The 22,535-nt window shown below is 45.9% G+C and overlaps 1 protein-coding gene across 1 annotated transcript in view; it reads left to right on the top strand.

Annotated features, from left to right (window-relative positions):
• Nucleotides 1-9,455: 9,455 nt before the first annotated feature.
• The window catches only part of Fam20a (FAM20A golgi associated secretory pathway pseudokinase), a 50,936-nt gene continuing 37,856 nt past the window's right edge, over nucleotides 9,456-22,535 (top strand). Inside the window, exon 1 of the mRNA XM_031350465.1 lies at nucleotides 9,456-10,584. Within this exon, the coding sequence (XP_031206325.1) occupies nucleotides 10,181-10,584 (404 nt within the window). The 5' untranslated portion in view covers nucleotides 9,456-10,180. The remainder of the gene's footprint in view (nucleotides 10,585-22,535) is intronic.

The following is a 22,535-nucleotide window of genomic DNA, read 5'->3' as shown; positions in this document are numbered from 1 at the left end:
CTAGGTGGATTGAATGTGCTGTTTAAGCAGGACTGGGAGACACAGCTGTTGGTCACCCTGGCTTCTGAAGCTCAATTAACCTGTGCATGGGTGTAGCTCAGAATTATCAGGGCTGGAAACTGATACACAAGGGTCTGTGGATTTCTTCTCATTCTGAAATGTAATTACAATTGGTCAAAAGCTTTCCAGCTTCCAGGTTTTCTCTTCTGTTGTATCTCCTCGGGAAATGGGGTAAATGTTTGACTTTTATTAACCTTGTTTCCCCTTACCTTTAAAACCCACCACTATTGAAGAATCCATTCGGTGAACTAAAACTGGAGTAAATATTTGAGAAGGCAGAGGTGTTTGACATGATTTAAATGTTACTCGATGTTCATATGCATCCCAAACATCACATGGCATCTCATAAAAATGTACACTTTTGTGGTTTTATGTGCCCATTAAAAACTAATTTAGCTGAACATGATGGCATACTCTTTTAATCCCAGCACTCAAGAGGCAGAGGCCAGTGGATCTCTGTGAGTTTGAGACCAAGATAAGTCAGGATAACTTAGTGAGAGCCTATCTCAAAAAAGAAAATGAATTTAAAGTTTTTTAAAAAAATAAATTAATTAAAATAACCCAGGATATAGTACCATGAAGTAAAACAAGCCAAGCCTGTGTTGAATTTTTGAGTCATGATCTCAGGTACCCAATTCAGCTTGAAACTTGCTAATAGCCCCAAAGATGACCTTGAACTCCTAATCCTCTGGTCTCCCCCTTAGGAGTGTTAAGGTTACATGCCTGTGCCACCATGCCCAGCTTTATGCAGTTCTGAGTATTTAGCCCAGGGACCCAGGTGTGTTAGGCAAGCACTCTCCCAACACAGCTACCTCCTCCATCCAAAGTCAATCTTTTAAATGGAACATGATCAATATTTCGGCAAATGTGGAGAATAACATGGGCAGTAGCCATAGATAGCTGGGCTGCTTTGCTGAATGTCAGCATGTTTTAACCATCCCTATCTCTCCCTTCCACCACACAGGGAACTTCACTGCTGAATTTGCTGCTTGATGCGGATTGTTCTGTTCAGATTCAAACATGAAGGCCAAAATCCCCCAAGGGGAAGGTGACTGAAGATGAGGCACTTGGGAGATAATAGATGCATGAAGATGAAGCTCTGATGAATGTGGTTAATGAATGATAGGAGGGTGAAAGGCTAGGGCAGACCCCGCTATAATATGCAGGTATAATGAAAAGATCTCCTCTGGGGACCAAGACGAGTCCTCACAAGACTCCAGATCCACCAGCGCCTTCATCTGAGACTTATGAGAAATCCGCACTGTTGAAGCCACCCAGCCAATGACAGGTTTGTTAAACCCACCCAAGCTAAGACAGCACTCATCATCCTTGTCCACATTGTTTTTATAATTTTACTACATATGCACTTGTGTATTAATATCAAGAATTACTTTTCCAATTTTAAAACGTATTTAAACAGTTAAAACCCCATTCCACTCATATGCACATCATGAGTCTTTGTATCTTCGTGCAATCTGAGGATGTATCAACATTGAACATACAGACGTATGTTCCTCTATCCTAAGGGCTGTTTCCCAATGTATGGCAGAATCACATTTATTAACTTATCCTCCTGTAGATTAATACTTACTTTAATTTTACTTCTTTGCTACTACAAGCCAGACAACATTAAAAAAGATTTCTTTCAGATGAAACACTTGCAGCCTTTTTTTAAAAATCCCTTTTGGTTTTGGCCTGTAGCTATTTGATTAATATAACTTTACTGGTTTTATCCTGTTACTGGGATAATTATTTTTTTAACAAAAGCAACTTAAAGATGAAAAAGATGATTTGGTTTGCATTGCCAGGTCACACAGTACATCACTGGGAAAATTCAGGGCAAAAATTCAAGGCAGGAACCTGGGGGCAAGGACTCTGGGGTAATGTTCTCTGGCTTGCTGGCTGGTTCATAGTTAGGACGACTAACAATCGGAGATTACCTCTCGCTTGTTCATACAGCCAGAGCTACCTGCCTAGGAAATGGTGCCACCCACAGTGGGCTGGGCCTTCCTACATTAATTAACAACGAAGACAGTCCCTCACACACATGGCCACAGACCAAGTCTTATAAAGACATTTATTCAACTGAGACTCTTTTCAAGTGATTCTGGGCTCTGACAAGTTGACAACACTAACTGGGAAAACGACCAATAACATTGACTTCATTTTTTAAATGTGTGTCTATTGTTTCCAAACACGTAAATTCCTAGGACCATCAGGATATAGAACAGTTCCATCACCCACTTATCTAACATCACTCCTTTACAGTCCAACTTTTGTCACCTCGATTGCCTGGCAACCAATGATACACTCTAATAATGACAATGCCATGGTTTTTGTTTGTTTCGTTTCTTGAACATCAAGTAACTGTAGCCTAAAACAGCATACAATTTTTTGAGACCAGACTCTCTCGATCAGCACAATGCCTTTCAGACCTACCCTGCCACTGTGTGTCTCGATGTGATGGTCCTTCATCTTACTAAGTTACGTGGGTTCTCTTTATAGATTCCACACTGTCCTCCTGCCTCTGCCTTTAGAGTTCTGGGATTATAGGTACATAGTGCTATGCACAGACATACTGATATGGAGGGGGGGTTGTGTGTTGGTACACTCTATTTAAGTACACATGTATTCAGGCAGGCATGCATGTATATGCATGTATATGTATGTGCACACATGGAAACCAGAGGACAGCCTCCCGTGTCACCTCTATGGATGCATACCATCTGTCTCCTTTGAGACAGGATATCTCATTGGCCTGGAGTCACTTGCCAGTGAATTTCAAAGATCTTCCTGCCTCTTTCCACAATACTATATTTCAAGAGACACCATGGCACCTGACCTTGTTTTTAGATTTATTTTAATTAATTTACTTGTTTAAGCAATCCCCCTACAGACATACTCACAATCCAAGCCAGTACAGACAACCCCTCACTAAGACCCCCCTCCCAGATGATTTCTGGTTGTATCAAGTTGACAAGTAAAGCTAACCACTATGTCACGTGTTTTGAAGAGCTTAAGGAAAGAATTATCTATCAGCTCTTTCCAGATATTGGCCATTCCTCCATCCCTGATGATCCAGGCTTCCTTCTGGAAACATTTATCTTCTGAAAATTCCCCTTAACATTTGCAAGAGCTAAATTCTCTTCACTGTTTTTTTTTTTTCATCTGCGAATGGCCTTATTTCATCTTCACTCCTGAAAGAAATTAATACTTGAAGGGAACTTTGAAATTGTCTAGCTCAAAATGCTCATTTGCATGTGAAGCAAAGCCCAGAGGCATTAAATAATGTAACCCGTGCCATCATGAGAGTTAATGGCTGAGCCAGGACCACGGGCTAACTCCCTTGCTCCCAAGCCTGTACTCTTCGCCTCTACATAATGTCCTGACTTGTTATTTCAATTATTTGGCTTGTACTGGGAATAAATGTATGCAAAATCGACTCTTACTTGTTTATTAGGAAAAATGTAAAATTATCTTTTTTTTTTTTTTTAAGAACTGAAGAGGGCTTTAGAGATCATGAGCTTCGATGTTCCATAATTTTCAATGTGGAAAATGGAGCCCAGAGAAGGTAATGCAGTTCCCCCTAAAGAAATTCTATTAATGAGAGCCATGACTTTCTATAGAAAAATCACACTACATGCCCACCATTTGTAAAGAGCGGACGAAAGCTGTTTTGCCGTTTGCATTCCCAAGCGGTAGTAGCGGCTTGTGCTGAGCCAACACACTTTATTAGGCCCCTGAGGACTTCCTAATTACAATTGCGATGAGCAGCATTCGTCTATGCAGCCTAGCTGGACATCTGGGATCCAATCTATGCCTCTGGTGCCATTAGCACTGCCCTCCCAGCCAGTGAGTCCCAGACTTCATTGTGTGTCTGATTCTTACAAGCCGTTAAAATAGGCTGGGCCTGCGAGCTGGAGAGAGGGCACGGGGCTTAAAGAGCACTGGTTGTTCTTCCAGAGGACCCAGGGTTGATGCTCAATGCTCCCATCGTGGCTCACAGAAACCTTCCGTAACTCCAGTCCCAGGGTAGAAAAATTCTAGAGTTTCAAACTCAAAATAAAAAGCTAGGCCAGGAGGCACAAGTTTCTAGTCTTGCAGCTACTGGACCACAGAGTGAGTGCTGGGTCGGCCTGGGCAACTTAGAGGGCATATGTCTGATAATAAAAAATAAAATGGGGCTAGGAATATAAGTCAATATTATTGTGCTGGCTTAGTGTATGTGAGGACCTAGGTTCACTCCTGGACACCATACAAAGAAAGAGGGAGAAGGGAATTCTAGGCTGTCAGGATCCGGTAAACACCAGATCAAACTCACCCCAATTTGGATCTACCATTCAAGGTCATTTCAAATGCCCACCTCCTCTCATTGACGGCTGAGAGGGCTGGCCAGGTACTACGGCACTGCCCTTACACGAACCTATTCCCCAGCAAAGCCTCAGACACACACGGGAATGCTTGCTTCCCTCTTATCTACTGAACCTTAGGAACCTCCAGTAGGATTATACTAAGATCTCTCTTTCAATATAGTGTTTTAAATCTGGGGCTGGGTTTTAGAGCTACATGTTACATTTTATGATGAACAATATTAGAATTTTTTAAGATTTATTTTATTTATTTTATGTGTATGAGTACACTGTAGTTGTACAGATGGCCGTGAGCCATCATGTGTGTGGCTGCTCCGGCCCCACTCACTCCACCGTAATTCACTGTAGCTGTCTTCAGACACACCAGAAGAGGGCATCCGATCTCATTACGGGTGGTTGTGAGCCACCATATGGTTGCTGGGATCCGAACTCAGGACCTTTGGAAGAGCAGTCAGTGCTCTTACCTGCTGAGCCATCTCACCAGCCCCAATATTAGAATGTTAATTGGTCTTGTTTACAATATTAAAAAATAATTGTCATCTTCTACTCTTACAGAAAAATCCATTCTTGAGTAATTTCAAAATCCTATGACTAATTTAGGATGACTTCCAAATTTACTTCTGAATCTTAGAGTTTAAGATCTATTTCTTTTATGTTAAGTGTTTTGCCTGCCTGTATGTATTTGCACTGCATGAGCACCCACAGACACCAGAGGAGGGCGTCACATTTCCTGGAACTGGAGTAATAGGCACTGTGCCACCGATATGGGTGCTGGAAACCAAACACCGAGGTTCTCTAAAGAGCAGCCACTACTCTTCACTGCTCAGCCATCTCCCCAGACCCCAAGTTTTTACCTTAAATAAATTTCCAAGTCACTCCCTACCCACATCCACATGTTAATACACACAGACAGTCCAATCACACACACACACACACACACACACACACACACACACGCACACACACACTCACGCACACATGCACACATGCATGCACACACACGCACACATGCATGCATGCACATATACACACACACCATTTATGTTACCAAAAAAAAAAAAGTATTGGTTTTATTCACAGGCCTTACTATAGATGATATTTTGTAAAGGCCAGAAAGGGGTCGGGGAAACACACCCATCCTCATGAAATTATGGCTAAGCATAAAAAAACCAACTACACAAATAAATACCATTACATTCTAAGCACTATGTGAATCACGAGTGCGTTAAAAAGAGTGCAAGCTTCACAGATGAAGAGCTCTGGTGTCTTCAGGAGTTAACTCCTGAAAAGAGCGAGTTTGCTATCCCAAGACTGAAGGGGAGCACAGGTGCCCTTGGCATTTGCCACCAGCGAGGGATTCAGGGGCACAGATTCCCTCACCTGCTTCAGGGCTCACCTCCTTCCGTTTTCTTAGTTAGCTTGCAGGTACAGGCTGGAGAGACGGCTCAGCAGTTAAGATGATCATAAAGGATGCGTGAAGGCAGGAAGTAACTGTGTCAGATATTTCTTCTGTGTCTCCTACAGGTTTCCAAATTATGTCATTTCATCACCACCAATAGTTAAGCCCCCACAGTGTTCTCGGCCCTGTAATGGCAGATATTTCCAGTGTGCCCGTACCGCACTCAGCAAGCATTCCCCCCAAATGGAAGGCTGTTAGAGACCTGTGTCTGTTAATAAGTAGACCGCTTTCTCTGTGCTCAGAGGGAGTGCTCCATGAGGGGGAACACGCACACTGTATTGGCCTGCAAGAGCAGCTATAACAAGGTATTACAAAGCAGGTGGCTCAAACAACAGAAATGTGTTAGCTCACAGTTCTAGGGGCTGAACCTCTAAGCTCCAGAGGTGAGCAGGGTTGGTCTCATCTGAGATTTCTGCTCTGTGCCTCTCGCTTAGTTTTCTGAGGTTTGCAGGCATCGTTCATCACACTTTGTCTTGAAGTTGAATTGTCCTGATTTTCATCTTCATCTTTACCTAGTGCTGTCAAGATGTGCATGACTCTGCATCCAAACTTCCCCTCAAGGGCCCAGTCTCCTCCAGGCTGTCTCCATTTCCAAATGTGTTCACACTCTGAGATGTTGAAAGAAGCTAAGGTTTCAGCGTACAGTCTGAGAAGGGAGCACATTTCAATGCTGAACGCACGTAAACAATGAATTACACACAACGTGGGCAATGTTGAAGTGTGGGGAGCTGAGGGGTGGGGTAGCACATGAAAGCTAATCACACTGAGTTAAATGGGCTTGAGGACATGCATCAGGGGAAAGGGAGACACATGGCCAACACTTTAGTAGAGAACAGATAGATGGATGCCCTTCACATGGGTAAAAGAGCGAGAAAGAGCATTTGGCTGAAGAGGGTCTCTGGGAACCTAAAGCACTTAAAGAATTGCAGAAACCAGGCTGGAGAGACGGCTCAGCAGTTAAGAGCACTGACTGCTCTTCCGAAGGTCCTGAGTTCAAATCCCAGCAACCACATGGAACATGGTGGCTCACAACCATCTGTCATGAGATCTGATGCCCTCTTCTAGGGTGTCTGAAGACAGCTACAGTGTACTTACATATAATATGTCAGTAAATCTTAAAAAAAAAAAAGAATTGCTGAAACTATTATGGGGTAAGGACTGGGAAGGGGAGAGATCTAGAAATGAGGCTGGAAGGAAGTTAGAAGCCAGACTATAAGAACTATGACACAGCAAATGGCCTACTCTCTGTGCATGAAAAGCTCAGGTGCAGTGTGTGCTGGCTATATCTGTGTTCTGGTGAGTGTGAGTGAGTGCTGAAATGGAGCTGGACTGACAGCCAAAAGGCAAGTCCGGAGCTTGTCTGCAAGTCTACAGACGTATGATGCTCTGGATGCATCCTAGAGGAGAGGAGATAAATACAAAGGGGGAGACGGGCTTCCAAGTGGGAAGCTGAAGCCAATAGCAGGTCATGGAAAACCATTGGGAATAGCTTAAGCCATCATTGAAAATGTATAGCTGAGGCTAGTTAAGGAAACCTGGGAGCTCAGCCGTAGAGAAGCAGAGAAGGAGAGCTTGTGTCTGAAAAAGAAATCAATGTGGAGAATACCTTGAAAACATCAGCTAGGTGACCAGTCAGTCGCGCTCTCTTCCCCTGACTTCACATTCACTTCATATCTGACTTCTGTGCCCTTGACCTTTAGAGGGTATGTATGTTTAGATAACCTTCAAGCAAGTGGTAAAGAGCATTTGCTCTACTGGAGCCAGATGACAATGTCTGCCTAGGAGGCATGAGCCCATTGGCTGGGGATAATCCAAGCTGTAAGGCTAACGGCATCTCTACCAGTCTAGGAACATGCAACGGCTTCTTATGGTAGATGCAGCACCATTGTTCGTTACCTGTCTTTTTACAGGCCATGATGCCTAATTAGACAAAGCAAAAGCTGCAAAGCCTCTCAGGAACTGACCGCCTGTTAAAATTTAATGCTAGATAAAAAAATAAAAAAAAATGTCAAAGCCCCACAGGTCTCTCAGAGGCAATGACCACATCCAGCTCCTGTGGACTGGCTGCAGATGCTGGGTCTGGAGGATTCTGAGTTGGACTCAATCTTAAGGAATCTTGTCCTTTTTTCTGCTGTTTTGAATTTCCAGTTTTCCCCCTGTGGTTTGTTGTTGTTTGTTTGTTTGTTTGTTTGTTTCAAACCATAAAGAGTCTCCAACCCATGCTACTGCTTTACAAGAAAGCAGAAGTAGTCATTATAGCCAAAACATGTCTCATAGTTCGCTGGCATGGGTTAGGGATATTCTGAACAATATGTATACTTTCACTCCTTTGAAGCCTCAGGATGAGCTCATGGAGTAAATTTTCATTACAGGATGCTTAGGCAATAACTCAATTAGTAAACTTCTTGCTATGCCAACACAAGACTAATCTCCAACACCCACATAAAAACCCAAGCTAGTGTGGTGGCAGACATTTATAATCCCAGCTGCAGGGAGGCAGAGACGGGATGGTCTCTAGGGTTCACTGAAAGCCAATCTGGTCCCAGAGGAAGAACCTGCCTCAAAAGCCTCAGTGTGGATCAGAGGCTCCTGGGAAATAACACTCAAGGTTGACCTCTGACCTCCCCAGGCACCCACATGCACATGCAAACGCATTTACACACACACAGACACACTTTTGTCTAAAGATGAGAGGACGGCAGATGCCACATGAAACAGTTGACCAACGGCAGGGAAAACTCCAATGTTAATTCACAAGCTACAGTGTCTCAGAATGGAGACTCTAGCAAGAGCCTGGAGATCCTTAACCAATAAAATTAGCATCATAGGCGCTTTGCTGCCCAGGCAGGCAACATCTGGAAAAAAAAAAGTCTTTTCTTGAACATTCTCCAGGGTGGGGCCACCTCTCCAGGCAGACTCGCATTTACAGTACTCCCAGATTATAAAACAGAGAAAGCCAAGATTTCAGGGCTGCCCTCCCCTGCACCTCAGAAGGAAGGGACACGGGGTGCAGAAGTGCAAATGACCTCACAGGATATCGGGAGAAAGCCTAAGTAAGCGGGTCCTACAGTGATTCATTTGGGTGGACTACTTTCACACCAAGCTACATTCAAGAGTTCGGAGTGGGGTCATTTGGGGCCCCTCCCGCCCTGCCATTTCCTCTTTTCAAAGTACTGGCAGATTTGGAGTCAAAACTCCATCCAAACAGGAAATCACCCAGGTTCTAGGTTAAGGGAGTGGGGGCTCTTACTTTTAAAGGGCAAGCTATTTTTCTGCACCACATGGGTGTTTTCCGAGCAAGTGCCTACTACGTGCTGGATGCGTAGTTGCTATGAATCCAGTGTATGCCCTGCAGCGAGTATGCTGAGAAATGAAATCCAAATCCCCCAGACACACATCTGGCAAAGCATACAGAAGAAACGCTTTTAAGGGTTTGCATTGTCTCTTTCTTTTTTTCTAAAAACTAAAAATGGAAATAAAAGGCTCAAGCCCACCTCGCTTGGGCTCACAGGATGTGTCTGAAGAGCCCTGAGCAGGGAAAGTGGGAGGCCCGGGGCAAAGAGGAGGGGACAGGAGGAGGAGAGGATTGATGACAAGGTGGAAGGGCAGAGCCAGCAGCAGAGGGATTGGGAGTTTGGCTGGCAAGCTACGCCAGAGGCAGGTGCCAGCTAAGAGTGGGCGGAGGTGCCGGCACCAGGCCAAGCCAGGCAGCGGGGAGGCTCGGCGTTACCTCTGCCTCTAGGAGTCTAGGCGCAAAGACAAGCTCGCCCCAAGGCGCCCCTGCTTCGTCAACTCTCCATTCCCTCCGCTCCCGCCAGCCCGGGGCACAGGAGTTCCTGCCGCCTGCAGGAGGAGCCGCTGGAGCTGTCTCAGCAGCTGCGGAGCGACAGCAGCCTTGGAAGAGACGCCCGGGGCTACGCAGTCTCTCCAACCCCCTCCTAGGGGGCGAGAGCTCCTTTGCGCTCCTTCCAGTGATCGCCCCTACCCGGCCACCAGAGCCAGCACTCATACCACGGGACCTCTCCACCTGAGCGGTCCCTGGCGGAGGGGTCACAAGGCAAAGAGACTCAAATAACAACCGGGTAGCTAGGGAACCCCAAACCCGCGTCTCTACTGGGCGAGAAAAGACGACGCTGTCAACACTGTGAGCTTCCTGCACGCTGTCCCCAAGTTCAGGAAAGACACCCAGCCAGGAGGAGCTAATCCCCTGGGTGAGCATTCCAGCCTCATCCGCACTCCAGGAGCTTCTTCCGTCTGCACCCCAAGTGTTTCCCGGGTGTCCGCTTGGGCCATGCCCGGGCTGCGCAGGGACCGCCTGCTGGCCCTGCTGCTCCTGGGCGCGCTCTTCTCCGCCGACCTCTACTTCCACCTCTGGCCGCAAGTGCAGCGCCAGCTCCGGCGGGGCGAGCGCCCCGCTAGCTGCCCGTGCTCCGGCCGCGCCCCCTCCGCGTCTCTACACTCAGCCACAGCCTCCCGGGACCCTGGTACAGCCTCGCACAACTTTTCGGGAGCCTTGCCTCGGGTTGAGCATCCCAGCCACGGCCACCCTGCCCCGCGCTCTAAGCTGCAGGCCCTCTTTGCCCACTCGCTCTACCAAGTCCTGGAGGATCCGCCTCTCCTGGGACCCGAAGACTGGCTTCTGGCCAGCCAGGAGGCGCTGCGATATTACCGGAGGAAGGTGGCCCGCTGGAACAGGTGAGGACCCTGCCGAGGGACCCCAGGCGCCGGGCTCCCTAGCATGACCCTCCAGGCCCTGGCTACCCATGACCACTCCTACCCTGGGCTGTGGGAGCTTCACCCTGCCGTCACAGCCTGGCACGAGGCTTCTATCCCCATCTGGACCCCCACCAGCTGTAGCAGACCTTAGACCTTAATAAGAGAAACAATTTCTGAGCAAAGAAATGCTCCTAGGCACCCCCCTTGAGTTCCTGGGTTCTCTATCCAGTCACTTTCCTGGTCCCAATGCTTTCTCGGGCTCTTTTCTCTCTGTCCTGCTGTGAACAGCTGCTGTGGGCCTGGTGTTTTCCAGAATGAACTTTGCAAACAGAGAGCAAGGCTGACAGCTCATCTCTGCTCTTTGGTCAGACCTGACTGCCATACCCCCCCACCCCCGCAAAGACCCAGTTTTTTTCCCTATCCCTGTCCCTCTGCTCGGGGTTGGAGACCAAAGAGGTCAGTTGGAGCATCAGTCAAACTCTCAGCTCTCTGATATAGCCAATCTCTGTTATTGCTCATTAAACAGGGCCTGTCAGTTTTTTGGCCAATGTTCCGAACTGAAGGCAGTTTATCATCTTTTATTATTGTGATGATTTGAGCTGAGACTTCTGGGGAGAAAGGGGCGGGGGTGAGGCGGGGGCTAGAGGCCTAGGAATTTTTGTAAACTGAAAGCAAAGACTGGAGCTAAATATTAAAGTTTTCAGGATAAATCTAAGAGTGTTTTTACAAGAGTATGTTGGATAAAGTATCTAGGATAAGTTAAAGCGTTTTCACAAGAGTGTGTTGGAGATGGCGAGGTAGCAGTTGCTGGGAGGTCCCCCAGCCTAGAGCAGAAAGCCTTCATATGAAGTAAGGACTCTTTCAAAGTCCAGAGCTTGTCTGTCACTTGAATCCGGGGTTCCCTGTTCATGCCGCACCCATCTGTTAATACAGAGATTTCAGAATGAGGTGTCAGGGTTTAGAGTCCCTCGGGAAGATGAGAAGGCCCTAAATCTCAGTTGAAACTCAGTTGCTAGCCCAATGTAACTGTTTTCTCATTAATCAGTGGGATTAAAACATGAGGGGGGTACGGGGGAGGGAGAACTTCCGCAAATGAAGAGAAGGAAGTTGAAACTTATTGGCTGAAATCGCTACAGTGACTTTCATTTGCAACCTCTATGGCGGGTGATTTTTATATTAGAAAGTGGTTCTCAACTCTATTGCTAATTGCAAGCCATAAAAAGGCAGCTGAAGATTGCTTCTCAAGTGCTGTCACTTTCAATATTACCTTAATTTCATCAATAATGTGGGAACAGTATGGATCAGTGAATTAGGAAATTTGCCCTTAGAAAAATTATCCACAGAATTACAGGCTATGGGCAAAGTTGCTTGTTATTGTAAATGTAGATGTATGTTTGCCTAGCCTCATTTTTGTCGCTTTAAATTTCCCTATGTTACTTGGGCCCTGGTGGAAATTCCAGGGAAATATTTGGGGAGAAAGGCAAAAATCTTCCTCACCAAGCTGAGTAATTGATTTGAAGCTTGCTTCTAGCAATGTGTATACACACACACACACACACACACACACACAATTTACTGCCCAGGAATGTTGGTCATTTAACAGGGGATCAGTGGGGGCTGGGGACCTTGTTATTTGTCTTTAGCAGATCACCAAAAGTAGTTGTTTCCTAGGCAAAGTCTATGGGTGACATGAAAGTTGAAGCTGTATATAATAGTGTCTTTGAGACAGAAAAAGCATTCCCTCCACCTGAAGAGTCCTGTAAACATCAACAGGGTGATGTCAACAAGAAAATGGGTTACAGTTGCACCTTAAAACAGTTACATGTTAAAAATGCAAGCCGCCAAGAGTATAGCTCAGTTGGTAGAGGGCTGGCCTGGCATTCATGAAACCCTGGTTCAGTTGGCAGAATCCCGTAAACCAGGTGCACATCTGTAATCCTGACCCTCCCCCCCCCATGAGGTAGAAGGAGGAAAAGCAGAAATCCAAGGTCATCCCCATCTACTTGCTGAGTTTGAGACCAGGGTTACGTGAGAGCCTGTCTCCAAATACATGGAACTCAAAAGACTTATTGGCTGGGATGATTTATGAAAATTTCTACTGTAATCACACCATCCCTTACTGAAGCACGGATCCTGATGACTATGAGGACGTGTGAATGTATTCATGGACCCCAAGAGTCTTGGCTCAGGAGCAAGGAAGCATCCAGATCCCCCAAGCAGATATTTAGAATGAGCTGCAAAGGAGAAATAATGAATGGCCTAGGCAATTGTTTGCGTCTTGCACAGACAAGTCCTTGCTTGCAGCCATGACCCTGCAAGCATTTAAAAGCTAGTGATATTTAAGTGGTGCTTCCCTGTCAATAATTACCTAACATTAATTGCTATCCAAAAACAAACCTATCAGCAAACCATCTACCACAGTAGGAGAAACAGGTAATAACATAGCCAAATCATCTTTCTTCATCCCTTGCCTGGAAGGGAACGTTATTAGTCCGAGTGATTTTTATTTTTATTTTTTTATTTTTTGCTACCACACTAAGAAATGACAACTGGAGCTAACTTTCAATAAGGAGAGGCATGTCATGGCTCCTTCCACTCCCCACTCCTGAACATTCCTTTTGGATTTCACACAGTACCAAATGGAGTTTGTGCCCTGTCCTGTAATGTTTCAATTCTCAAGCGATGTCAGTTCATTGGATGTCAGTATTTTAGTTAGGTTGAAATGTGGAGGAAGTGATGCTGTGTGTCTAGTAGGCTGGCTATGTGTCCTCTGATCCTAAAGACTGGGCAAACCTCCTTATAAGACAGTTCTTTCTTAATGTACTGCCTGCCTCGCTCTCTCATTCGAAATGCAACCAAGTGTGGTGCAGTCCAAGTTTAAAATGTAATCAGGGAAAGTGTCACTGTCAGGCTGTCAGCTGCTGATCACAGCGAGGAAGCCAGTGCCAGGCTCCATCAACCTTGATGACACCTCTGGCACCTGTCTGGAATATCAAAAAGGCAAGGGATAGGGAAATGTCAACATCATTCTTTCAGGCCGCAAGCTAACGAGGCAGAACCATGCAGCTTTTGTTGTTAGTTCTTAACCAGCGATGGTGAGAGTGAGTGAGGCTTACCTGGACCCCAGGTCACCACTCACATCTGGAGCTATGCTGGCACTCTGGTCTTGGAACATCGTCTGTGGTCCTCAGCTGTCCCAGCCAGACATCTGCTCTTGGACAGACATGTCAAAACTGGAAAGCTTGTCCTGGCCTTTTGCCCACATATTTTTGGTCAGCTCTTCTATAATCCTCTGGTCTTGGTGGTCAAGGTCAAATAGGGCCATACCTCTTTTCTGTAGCAACTCCAGCAGCAGGGATGGATACAAGCATGAGTTCTCCGCTCCCTGCTTTCCTTCCTGTCTTCCTCCCATGTCAGGACGGTGATACTGGCCGGCAATCACTGATTCAAGGTCTCTCAGAAATGTGTGTGGATGCTTGTTGTATCTCCATCTCAGGCTTCTACCATTTCCCTCTCCTACCTCCCCGTTGTCACAGAAAGAAGCCCTGGCCCAAAGTCTCTCTTTAGAAGTCACAGCAAAGAGACTGGGCAGCTTTTCAAAAATGACAGTTGTTCAAGAGGAGTAAGTTGGCTGAAGTTCTTCTGGGGGAAGCTCTGAGGAGATCCAGAAACAAGGCAGAGAAGAGGAAAATAGGGAGAAAAGGCCAGGAGAGGAGAGGAAAAAGTTCTGCTGGAAATAAGAACTGTCTAGCCTAGGAATCTCAACGGATTAGCTCTCTCCTCCCACGGCGCTTGCAATGAGCAGTGCCCCTCCATTCTGCTTTCCTCCTCAGTGTCTCAGTAGGTCTTTCTGGCTTACCTCGTGACTACTCCAGACCATTTGTAACATCTATTTCTCAAGAGCAGTTCAGCCTTCGGGATGGACAAAAGTCCAGACGCGCAGTCACAGGAGGTGGGTGACCTTTCTCCCAGAGCCAGTAGGACCTTAGCTTTTGTCTGAGTACTCTTCCAGCAATGCTTGGCTGAGAGAGAAATGGCCTCCCAGAATGTGGGAATGCTCCCAAGCCATGGCCTATGCGTGGTGAGCAACCAGAGTGGGGATTCATTTCCATCCGTCTTAATTAGAGCCTGGCTGGGCTGGTTTGGGAAAAGCTATTATCTTGGTGGTTTCTGAGACCTGAGGCTGCTCTATTCTGATCAGAATCAGAAGCCACAGGCAGATGGTTTCTGGATGAGTTACTCCAGAAAGCCAGTTCAGTGTACCCTGACTCACTGCCTCAATAAAGAGCTAAATCAGGAGAAGAATCAGTGGTGGCCATCCAAGGAGGGTGGCACATCCTGCTTCTAAACAGATCGAAATGAAGACCCTTGGTCAAGAGCCAGAAACCATACCATTGCTTCCAGTCCCTGGCCATCTTCTCTCACCTCAACCATTTTCTCAATGATCCTGGAAACTTAAGTGGCTGTTTTTACATGTGCAAATCCTCCTACCTGAAGCATGCTAGCTTTAAGCCAGTTACTTCACATACACTTGATTGCTAGGGTCTCAAGGTTCAGTAGATTTCCTAAATGGCTTCCCAAGATTTCCAGCCCTGGTATATGCACATACATACATACACACACACACACACACATACACATACATGCACATACACATGCACATACTAGCACACACATGCACACACATACACACACACATGCATACACACATGCACACACACACACACATGCACAAACACACACACATGCACAAACACACACACACACGCACACCTATTCCAGTAACTCAGTCCAATTCCATTGTGTATCCACTGTAAATATATTTTGCAGATGTCCACGACAGGAGAGCTCTCTGACGGGGCTGGTCTGAGCACATACATCCCTAACTCCAGATCCTTTGAGTTTATGAACAAGGAGGAAACCAGGGAGTTTGGCTGGTACTCCTGACTTGAAGGGGATGGAGATCATTTGGCAGGGAATACGAATAACCTTTAAGAGTCCAAGTTGGATACTGCAGCAAGAAGATAGAAATTTAGGTCCTACAGCACCAGGAAACAAATTCTGCTCTCAACAGGAATGGGTCTGACAACAGAGGTTATACCCCACCCACTCCATACTCCCAAGCGCCTCCAAACACGAATTCAGATCAATCAGGACCTTAACCTCAGTTCATGCAGGTCATCCACTGAGAGCCTGACCTATGCCCTCCAGGACTGGGAGATGAAGTAGGGAGGGGAGGTGTCTAAGCTATTGGGTTTGTGATGGTTCCTAAGACAGCGATGAGAAGTGAACACCGAGCTACTGTTTAGACTAGTGAGTGGAGGAAACAGGATGAGAATATGATATATAGCTGCCCAGAGTCAGGCGTGCAGCTAGCCATACCAGGCTTTGTCCTCAGAGGTGGCTCCAGAGTCATGTCTGTAACTACCAGCTCCCCTTTGATGTCCAGAGGCCACTGCCTGGACTCTTCAGGAATGTATTCTCTGACAACACTCTCACTGGTTCCTCTGTGGCTGTGTACCTTCTACCCACATATGCCACAAGGTTTTGCATGATCCTCTGCTATGCCCAACCATCCCTTCTTGGAGCTTGGAGTGAGGCATGAAGATGCATGGCCACTTGCTCTTGGGCACTGAAAGCTTACCCCCAATCGCCAACCCCCCCCCATACATCTGTTTCAAGTTTTGCCATGGAGTAGATCCCAAGTAAATATCTGTGGAATGCGTAATTGTGGACAGATGACACCAGGACGTAAGGCTATCAGTAGCTTAATCTGATCTCCTACCGAAAAGGCCTTTGGATAAAATAGATCCCAACTGTGAAGTCACCCCCACCTAGGACTTGCTGATTCCTACAAAAGTCTAAAGTAAAACCACCCCGATGAGCCAATGTGAGGTTTGGATCTGGGTTCGTTTCCTATGGTAGGAGCCTGAAGGAAATCAAGTTCAGACCTGAGATGGAGGCGAGAGGAAAGTTGAGAAGGTGTCATTTGCTAAGATGAGGGAATTTCTTTAGCATCTTATGCTTTCTTAGGAAGAGCAGCCAAGAAGCCTTGCATGAAATAAAAATGGGAAACACAGGGCTTTGACTTTGCCAAGGCGGTCCCTGCCCTGCCCCTTGGCAGGTGCCCACCTATATTTTTCTTGTGATTATTCATTAAGCTGGAAGCTGATGAGAAGCTGCGGATTCTGCTGAAGTATGCCTGTGTATGGCTTAAAGCCCAGTGGGGTTACCATTCTAAACAGCTGTGGCTTTAGTGGAGCAGAAGTTACTGGGCACAAATTACTACCTGTTATTATGGGCAGGCACTCATGTATGTGCCTGATGAAAACCACAGTATGGAAAAAACACTTAGCTGTTTGGGCCGTCGCTTGGCACAATGTCCCATGGCTGAAAGTGGGAAATTGGGCCAGAACTGAGTTTGAGGGCTTCGGGGAGAGGCCAGTGTCCAAGACTTTCCACCCATAGAGCCTGGCTTTAGGGGCCAAGCCCTGGGGGCAGCCAGGAGAATTTGGCTGAAGCAACAAGAGACCCAACAGAGTCCCAGCAAGGGCCTGTTTTATTGGATTCACTAGTAATAAGCCAGATAATAAATTCGTAGAGCCACAGGAAACAAAGCAATGAGGAACTGCGGTTCCCAAGAAGCCCTGTGCCTATAATAAACCCAGAAAAATACAGACATGCTGGCAAAGGGGTCAGGGAGATGCCGAGGTGGGGAGAGGACCCCGCTGCACAAGCTCATTCGGCTCAGTGGTGCATGCCTGTAATTTTAACACTGGGGAGGCGGAGACAAGGGGGACTCCCTGGAACTTTCTGGCTGGCCAGTGTGGACAAATGGGTGAGCTCCAGGTTCATTCAGAGAACCTGTCATTAAAAAAAAAAAGAAGAAGAAGAAGTGGAAAGCAATTGAGGAAGATACCTAATGTTGACTTCTGGCCTCTGTATTCATATGTACATTTACACATGCACATACATGAATGTGTGTGTGTGTGTGTGTGTGTGTGTGTGTACCTGTCTGTCTGTCTGTCTCTGCCTGTCTCTTTCTCTCTCATGCACACACACACACACACACACACACACACACACACACACGCATACACACACGCTCACACATGACAGCATAAATGCACATGCCTGAGTTATAAAAAGCATGGTGGTCTGGATTTATTTTACCATCCTGGGGCTCAAACCCAAGCTAGATCCCCCTTGCCTTGCTCACACTCCAGCACTAAGCCCAAGCCATACACCAAGGAGAAGCATAGCTAAGCAAAGCACAGCTCTCACACAATGAGCCTGTTTTAATCACCAGCATTTGGGTCATAGATAAACATTTTTGATGATGCTGACCAACGTAAAATCTACACAGAGGAACAGATCATCTCTCCCGGCCTACCTAGTCACATGCCCCGGGAGGGGGGGGTCTCAGTTTCAGCAGGTGAGATGGCCATATGTAGCTTTCTGGTCCTTTTTTAATTTAACAGCAGAAAAGTCCCAGGTCCTGTAGGAAAGGTGCAGATCTGTTCGCACAGCTCTGCTCACGGCCTTTCTTACCCTGAGAAGAATTACGCACCACCAGTGATGCTTATTTCTACATCCCGTGCTCCCCTGAGCACTGAGGAAAGAGTCAGACTGAGTGACCCCGATTCTGTAATCAAATCTAGCCTCTTATATTAACCAAAGTTTCATTGCAAGGGATTTTTAACTGGGGTCACTGTATCCCACTGAGTTCAGGTAGGATCCACATTTCCCTTAAATGATGCAAATTTGCATTCTGAGCATATGTTCGGCTCTTAGGAAATAGTTCATTATACTTGCAAAGTGCTCCTTGCATTCATCAGGATACCTTGGTTTCGGGAGTCAGAAATACAATTCAGGGTAGCTCAAGCAAGACCAGGAAACAAAAGTAGAGGCTCAGGAAGCCACGCCTCGGAGGAGAGAGCTAGCAAGTCACTGTAGAAGCAGCCTTTGGCCTGACTCTGTCCTTGCTCACCACGGCCCCCCTGCCTGTCTCGGCCCTTCCTGTCCCTATTCTTGCTCTCCAGAGCTTGCCTGCTTTCATCCTTTCCACAGACCAACAAGAGCCAGAGGCCTCTCGCTTCTCTTCTTCGAACCATCTCAGCCTCCCCGTCTCCTAGATAAGGCAACCTAGATCCTTCCATGAGGTAAAATAACTCCTCTCCCCTTACTCCTTCAATCTATTTGTGTGGGTAGACTGAAAGGCTTGCTTCTAGCTGCCCCTCCTTCGAAGTCAGAAGCTCAAGACTGGCTCTTCGTGTTTCTCTTATACTGCTAATCCTCGGGGTTGGAGCTCTGGCTCAGTACTTAATGCACGGGATGTTTTTCCAGAGGGCCAGGGTTCAATTCCTAGCACTGACATGGTGGCTTATAACCATCTATAACTCCAGTTCTAGAGACTCCTCCAAAGATACCACTCACCAGGTGCACATAAATACATATAGGCCAATGTTTATACACATAAAAACATTAAAAATTAAATCTAAAGTAATAACAATGTCCAAGGCTAACAGACGCTGTGGTTGGATGGGTTGCACATACCACACCACTTCCTCTCTTAATAAAAACATAATATTTAGAAACAATGGGGAGGGGAAGGGAGGGAAAAGAGAGAGACTGGGAGGAAGATGCAATTGGGATGTAAAGTAAATTAAAAACTATTAATTTAGAAAAAAGGAAACAATAACAAAGACGTGTTTCTCCTTATGAAGTTTATGAAGAATTTGTGTTCTATAACAGAATTTTCAAAGACCATTGTCTTTTCATTTCTCTGCTGGACACTGGTGATTTGGGAATGCCTAACTAATTCCAAATGCTCAAGGCTGAAAACACTTGGAGTTTTGGACATTTGAGGAGTGGAGAATCTTATATACATATAATGGAAAATGTAGGGGATGGGCACATGTCCATACACAATAGGTGGCTCAGTTACCCCTGTGTCCTGTGCACAAAGCCTGAAGGTAATTTTGCACCATATGATCAGAACTCCCCCTGGTTTGCTCATGTTCTGCCATATGACTTTAGTTACAGACGAGGTCTCCGCTGTACTGTCCTAGCAACACTCAAAACTTTGCAGGTCTTGGAGCACCTTGGGTTTCAGGTCTTTCAGTTAGGGGTATCCAACCTATAATAACTGTCAGCACTAAAACCATGAACACGTAGTGCCATTTATGTAATTAGTTCCCTACTGAACAGACTGGTCTGAGGTTGAACATGATACACATGCATGTAGCCTATGCACTCAGGAGTCTGAGGCCGGAGGATCACAAGTTCAAGGAGAACCTGTGCTATATAGCAAATAGATGAATAGATAAATAGATAGATAAATAAATAAATAAATGAATAAATAAATAAATAAATGTCTCAAACAAGCAAACACAGCATTAGTTTATACAGCCAGTAAGACTGGCCTGAACAGCCCCTTCTAGAGCCATCAGCCAATTCACAGTTTCTTATGAGTAGCTGCCCCACTGACCCAGGCTACCCCTACAGCTTCAGTTGTCTCTGCATAGGGCCTGTGGTGGTTTGAATAAAAATGGCCCCGTAGGTCTACGCAGAATGTTACTGTTAGGATTTGTGGCCTTGTTGGGGGCATCACTAGTGGATGAGCTTTAAGGTCTCAGAGGTTCAAACCAGACCTAATGGCTCACATTCTCTTCCTGTTGCCCATTGATCTGGATGTAGAACTCTTGCCTCCCTACTGCTCTGGACTGATGCAGCCTGGGAGCCAGGCAGTAGCCTCCCTCCAGTGGCTCCAGGGAGACTTGAATCTTGCCTCTTCCAACTTCTAAGAGCTGATAGCATCACACATGCTCTGGCCATCACCCTACAATGGGCTTCGTGGCCATATCTCTGCTATCATCTATCCCTATGTGCACCTTTCTCCTCTCCTGTCTGTGTGGACATGTCTCCTCTCCTGTCTGTGTGGACATGTCTCGTCTCCTGTCTGTGTGGACATGTCTCCTCTCCTGTCTGTGTGGACATGTCTCCTCTCCTGTCTGGGTAGACATGTCTCCTCTCCTGTCTGGGTAGACATGTCTCCTCTCCTGTCTGTGTGGACATGTCTCCTCTCCTGTCTGTGTGGACATGTCTCCTCTCCTGTCTGTGTGGACATGTCTCCCCTTCTGCCTCTCTGTGCACCTGTCTCCTCTCCTGTCTGTGTAGGCATGTCTCTTCTTCTATCTTTCCCTTCTAAGACACTTGTCATTAAATTCACGACCCATCTTCATAACCCAAGATAATCTCTTCTCAAGAACCTTAACTTATTTTCCTCCACAAAGAGTCTTTTTCCAAATGAAGACCTGTTTATAAGCTCAAGGGGAGTGGGCCAGAATGTATTTGGGAAACCACCGTTGAGCCTAGGACATGTTTCATTATGAATATAAACTCTATGTAGTTGCCAGTTTAAATGGTTTTTGAAACCTTTTAGATAAAACAGAATCAAATATTATCCATTAGATAAGCTTTCAGATATGTCATAAAATAATCATGATTGTTGCAACATAAAATATAAAAAAGAGTTGAGAATTAGGTCAAAGAGAAAATGAGATTCAAGATCAGTGAATCTGGGTATAAGGACTTTCTCACAGTCTTTGCCAAAAAAACAAAAAACAAAAACAAAAAAAAAAAACAAAACAAAACAAAACAAAAAACCCAACCTGACAGAGTCAGCTCTGCTTAGAAAGCACCAGCCATGTCTATAAGACAGAGGTCCACGAAAGCACACTGATTCCTCGAGGTAACTCAGCAAAAGAATGTCATCCCCTTTAGTCTCTGCTCCATAGTTAGTCTCTGCAACTCCTTAGATGGGTATTTTGTTCCCCCTTCTAAGAAGGAACGAAGTATCCACACTTTGGTCTTCCTTCTTCTTGAGTTTCTTATGGTTTGTGGGTTGTTCTTCCTGTATTCTGATCTTCTGGGCTAATACCCACTTATCAGAGAGTGCATATCGTGTTTGTTCTTTTGTGATTGGGTTACCTCACTCAAGATGATATTCTCCAGGTCCATCCATTTCCCCAAGAATTTCATAAATTCATTGTTTTTAATAGCTGAGTAGTACTCCATTGTGTAGATGTACCACATTTTCTGTATCCATTCTTCTGTTGAGGGACATTTGGGTTGTTTCCAGTTTCTGGCTATTATAAATAAGGCTGCTATGAACATAGTGGAGCATGTGTCCTTATTACATGTCGGAGTATCTTCTGGGTATATACCCAGGAGTGGTATAGCTGGGTCCTCTGGTAGTAGTACTATGTCCAATTTCCAGAGGAACTGCCAAACTGATTTCCAGAGTGGTTGTACCAGCTTGCAGTCCCACTAGCAATGAAGGAGTGTCTAACTATGGAGCAGAGACTAAAGGAAGGACAATTCAGAGATTGCTCCACCTGGGAATCCTTCTCATATTCAGTCATCAAATCTAGACACTATTGTGGATACCAACAAGTGCTGGGTGAGTGGAGCCTGATATAGTTGTCTCCTGAGAAGCTCTGACAGTACCCAACTAATACAGAAGTAGAGGCTCACAGCCACCCATTGGACTGAGTACAGGGTCCCCAGTGAAGGAGCTAGAGAAAGAACCCAAGGAACTGAAGGATTTGCAGCCCCTTAGGACAAACAACAATGTGAACTAACTAGTACCCTCAGAGCTCCCAGGGACTAAAACACCAACCAAAGAGTACATATGGTGGGACTAATGGCTCCAGCAGCATATTATAGCAGAGGAGGGCCGAGTTGGTCATCAATAGGAGGAGAGGCCCTTGGCCCTGTGAAGGTTCTATGCCTCAGTGTAAGGGAATGCCAGGGCCAGTAAGCAGGAGGGGGTGGAGTGGTGAGCAGGGAAAGGGGAGAGGGAACAGGGGTTTGTTTTAGTTTTTGGTTTTTTATTTTATTTTATTTCTTTTTTCTTTTCTTTTTCT

The sequence above is a fragment of the Mastomys coucha genome, unplaced genomic scaffold (genome assembly GCF_008632895.1).
Source record: "Mastomys coucha isolate ucsf_1 unplaced genomic scaffold, UCSF_Mcou_1 pScaffold5, whole genome shotgun sequence".
Lineage (NCBI taxonomy): Eukaryota > Metazoa > Chordata > Mammalia > Rodentia > Muridae > Mastomys > Mastomys coucha.
This window is presented reverse-complemented; position numbering and strand designations above follow the sequence as displayed.